The following is a 3822-nucleotide window of genomic DNA, read 5'->3' on the forward strand; positions in this document are numbered from 1 at the left end:
GGTTTACCTTATCCAAACTGTCCCAATGAACCAACTTTGGTGGAACTGACCTTAGAACCAAACATGCCTTGAAATAAACCCCAAAATATTATGTGAAAATTTGAGCCCAAGAACTCATGGTTACAAAAGCCATGATCTTATTTGACCATCAAGTTACTTAAGTGATTTAATCATTTATTTTCATTTTAATATTTGCATGTGTATAATTAATAATGTAAAAGGTAATATTCACAAAATTTAAATTATAATGACAAATTTTCAACCATATATTAATATACTATGATGATCTACATATTAAATTACTCAATTTAATGAATAAAAATAATATAAGTTTTAAATTATATATTATCATTATTGAAAATCAAGCTTTTAAATAACACATTACTTTTTTTCTTGAAAAGGGAGGGTAAAGAAAAAGATTCCACGGATAGACCCCATAACCGACCCCAAAACCATCAAACCAAAACTAACATTGGAACCGACCGTTTCAATTCCAAAAATCTAAAATTGATCCCTAAAAAATAATTTTTAAATTCTGCCATAAAACCAAACCGGCCGATGCTCACCCCTAACGAGAATACTTGTCCAAACAAACTCCCAATCAAAGCTGTAGTACGTAGACTTGCTCATCTTTTCTGTTGTTGGGTGTGTGGATGGATGGTTGAGCCCTTCGCGACTGCAGATTAGGTTGGTGCATTCCCGTGCCCCGTAAACAATGAAAATAATATAGATGGGTCCACCAAACGTAAAAATGATGTATCAAAATAGAAGAAAAGGAAGCATCGGTGGGTCCCCCAACCGGGAGCCCCTACTGGATATTTCCCGATCTCTATTCGTTGCCTGGAATATTATCACGTGAGGCCTCTTTACTTTTCGGAAACCCCCCAATTATTGATCTCCTATTAACTAATATCTTTTCTATTTTGAAAGATGCCTTTTTACTTATATCTTATCCACAACATAGCCGGAAGCCACTGTATTTTGCCACGTGGCCATCCTTAAGCTTTTCAACACTGCTAAACCTCCATCTGGTTCTTCTTGACCTGCCCCCCCACCCCACCTCCCACAAGACTCAAAATATCAAGAACCTGGCTAAGCAATGGCTTCTGGTTCTCTGTACACCATCAGCTCTGTACGTCAGGCCCCTGTATGCGAGCCACTCTTTCCTTCCCACTCTCTCTCTCTCTCTTTAGGTAATTAAGATAAGAAATGTGACTGAGCATTCTTTGGTTCTTCACCTTTGCAGCTGAGGGGTAGATGTAGATCCGCAGGGAGAGGGCTGCAGAGATCGCCCTTACACGGTGTTAGCTTGAAGAGATGTTGTTCAGACGGAGGCAACAACAATCGAAAGGCTAGCGCCTTCAGAATTGTAGCAGAAGTGGATGAGGGGAAGCAGACCAAGACCGACCGATGGCGTGGGCTTGCCTTTGACATGTCGGACGATCAACAGGACATCACAAGGGGGAAAGGGGTGGTGGATTCCCTCTTCCAAGCTCCCATGGGATCTGGGACCCACTACGCTGTCATGAGCTCTTACGATTATGTCAGTACTGCCCTCCGCCAGTATGAACTATCAACCTTCTCTCCCCCCTCCCCCCCCCCTCCCATCTGAAGCTTTATTTAATTTGGTACCCGTGTCGTGTTTCTTTCTGTATGTTCAATTCTGAAAGGAGGAAAAGGAATATATATAAATGAAGCCCTCAACAATCCAACCCATCGAATTGATGGTTCATAGAAATGGTATAAAGTGAACCCAGCAACATGGGTTCACATGTTTCAATTCTTTTGTAACTATTCATGCCCTTTAATTTTGGTGAGTGCAGGTTCGCTATGGACAACATTAAGGATGGCTTCTATATAGCTCCAGCCTTCATGGACAAGCTTGTGGTTCACATCACCAAGAACTTCATGACCTTACCTAATGTCAAGGTATAATTAACACCTTAACTAATTACCACCAGCTGCTGCCTTTGTCTATCTATATATACAAATTAAAGCTGATGAAGAAGCTAGCATTTAACTAAAGGTTGGGTTTTACTAATTGGAGCCACCAATCACTCAACCAGGTTCCTTTGATTTTGGGCATATGGGGAGGGAAAGGTCAAGGCAAATCCTTCCAATGTGAGCTTGTGTTTGCCAAAATGGGGATCAAGTAAGTCATTCATCATCAATATTATTTCATTTAGTCGTCCACTACTACTACTACTAATATTACTACTACAGTACTTCAGTATACACATTCTCGCTCTCACCTTCAATCCACTCTCCATGAAGCCCAATCATGATGAGCGCCGGAGAACTAGAGAGCGGCAATGCCGGCGAGCCAGCAAAACTGGTCCGGCAAAGGTACCGTGAGGCGGCCGACATAATCGCCAAGGGAAAGATGTGCTGCCTCTTCATCAACGATTTGGATGCGGGAGCTGGAAGGCTTGGGGGTACCACTCAGTATACAGTTAACAACCAGATGGTTAATGCCACTCTCATGAACATTGCAGACAACCCAACAAATGTGCAGCTGCCGGGAATGTATAACAAGGAGGAGAACGCCCGGGTACCCATCATTGTAACGGGTAATGATTTCTCAACTCTATATGCTCCGCTGATTCGTGATGGCAGGATGGAGAAGTTTTACTGGGCTCCCACCAGAGACGACAGAATTGGGGTCTGCACTGGTATTTTCAGAGCTGATGATGTGCCTAAAGATGATATAGTCAAGTTAGTCGACACGTTTCCTGGTCAATCCATCGGTAAGAATATAATTAGGATTCTCGCCATGTTTTAACACTTTAATTTTCTCAAAGTCATTTAAACCCTGGAATCACACACAGCTTAATTAAATCACTGCATTGAATTTTCAAAGTATACTTTAGATTTGCTCCCCCTTTCTATGTATTCTTAATGAACACCTTTCTTTAACCTTTTGTTGCAATTAACGTTGCAGATTTCTTCGGTGCACTTAGAGCCAGAGTATATGATGATGAAGTGAGGAAATGGATATCAGAGATTGGGGTGGATAACATTGGCAAGAGACTGGTGAACTCCAAAGAAGGCCGACCCACATTTGAGAAGCCAGCTATGACCATTGAGAAATTGTTGGAGTATGGTAACATGCTGGTTCAAGAGCAAGAGAACGTTAAGAGAGTCCAATTGGCGGACAAGTACTTGAGTGACGCAGCACTTGGTGATGCAAATAGAGACTCCATTGACACAGGCAACTTCTATGGTAAATTTCATCGTCACTTCTGGTTCATGATTCCGGTGATGATACAACTTTGGGCGCGCCTCTGGACAGTTTTTATTACTGGTTTTCTTGTTCTTTCATCTTTCTTTGCTTCTTTTTTAACTTGTGGATTATCAAACATGGCTTTGATGAACATCTTGCTTCATTTCCTATTTCAGGAAAAGCTGCCCAACAAGTAGACTTTCCGGTGCCTGAAGGTTGCACAGATCCTGTTGCCGGAAACTTTGATCCCACAGCTCGAAGTGATGATGGCTCATGTTTATACCAGTTTTGATATCGTGCATTCTTTTTTTTTTTTTTTTTTTTTTTTGCATTTATAGACTAGTTAAAGATGTTTACTAAGAATTCCCTACAGCGTGCCACAGTGTATCATTCTCATTCGCTCTTCCCATGGATCACTAGCTAGGTTGAATTCGTATTTGCTGCTGCAACACAAACAAACAGGCACCCAATTCAGATCCACAAAACTAGACATATTCGGGTTGGACTTCAGCTTCTCTTAGAAGACTATCAAAGCATAAATCCCGGCCCTACCCATTTATATGAGACGGGATGGGCTCCCCACAGCCTAAAGGGGATGG

The 3822-nt window shown here is 41.6% G+C and overlaps 1 protein-coding gene across 2 annotated transcripts; it reads left to right on the forward strand.

Annotated features, from left to right (window-relative positions):
* The first annotated feature begins 920 nt into the window (after window positions 1-920).
* LOC148879872 (ribulose bisphosphate carboxylase/oxygenase activase, chloroplastic-like) lies at window positions 921-3619 on the forward strand. Of its 2 annotated transcripts, none has more exons than XM_088961589.1 (7): window positions 921-1147; window positions 1247-1563; window positions 1824-1929; window positions 2067-2152; window positions 2275-2747; window positions 2942-3223; window positions 3400-3619. In XM_088961589.1, the coding sequence occupies exons 1-7, from the start codon at window positions 1100-1102 to the stop codon at window positions 3513-3515; spliced, it is 1428 nt and encodes a 475-aa protein (XP_088817715.1). In that variant the 5' UTR covers window positions 921-1099; the 3' UTR covers window positions 3516-3619. The 2 variants fall into 2 exon arrangements, with proteins under 2 accessions (XP_088817715.1, XP_088817716.1); XM_088961590.1 differs by having other exon boundaries at window positions 997-1132.
* Window positions 3620-3822: the final 203 nt, after the last annotated feature.

The sequence above is a fragment of the Nelumbo lutea genome, chromosome 1, assembly GCF_056320005.1.
Source record: "Nelumbo lutea isolate HS-2025 chromosome 1, American lotus-T2T, whole genome shotgun sequence".
NCBI classification, from domain to species: domain Eukaryota; kingdom Viridiplantae; phylum Streptophyta; class Magnoliopsida; order Proteales; family Nelumbonaceae; genus Nelumbo; species Nelumbo lutea.

Excerpts from the sequence above, each read along its gene's own strand:
- LOC148879872 (XM_088961589.1), top strand. The coding sequence starts at position 1,100 with ATGGCTTCTGGTTCTCTGTACACCATCAGCTCTGTACGTCAGGCCCCT. Across the intron at positions 2,748-2,941 it reads GTTTCCTGGTCAATCCATCG|ATTTCTTCGGTGCACTTAGA; the intron begins GTAAGAATATAA and ends TTAACGTTGCAG. Across the intron at positions 3,224-3,399 it reads TGACACAGGCAACTTCTATG|GAAAAGCTGCCCAACAAGTA; the intron begins GTAAATTTCATC and ends TTCCTATTTCAG.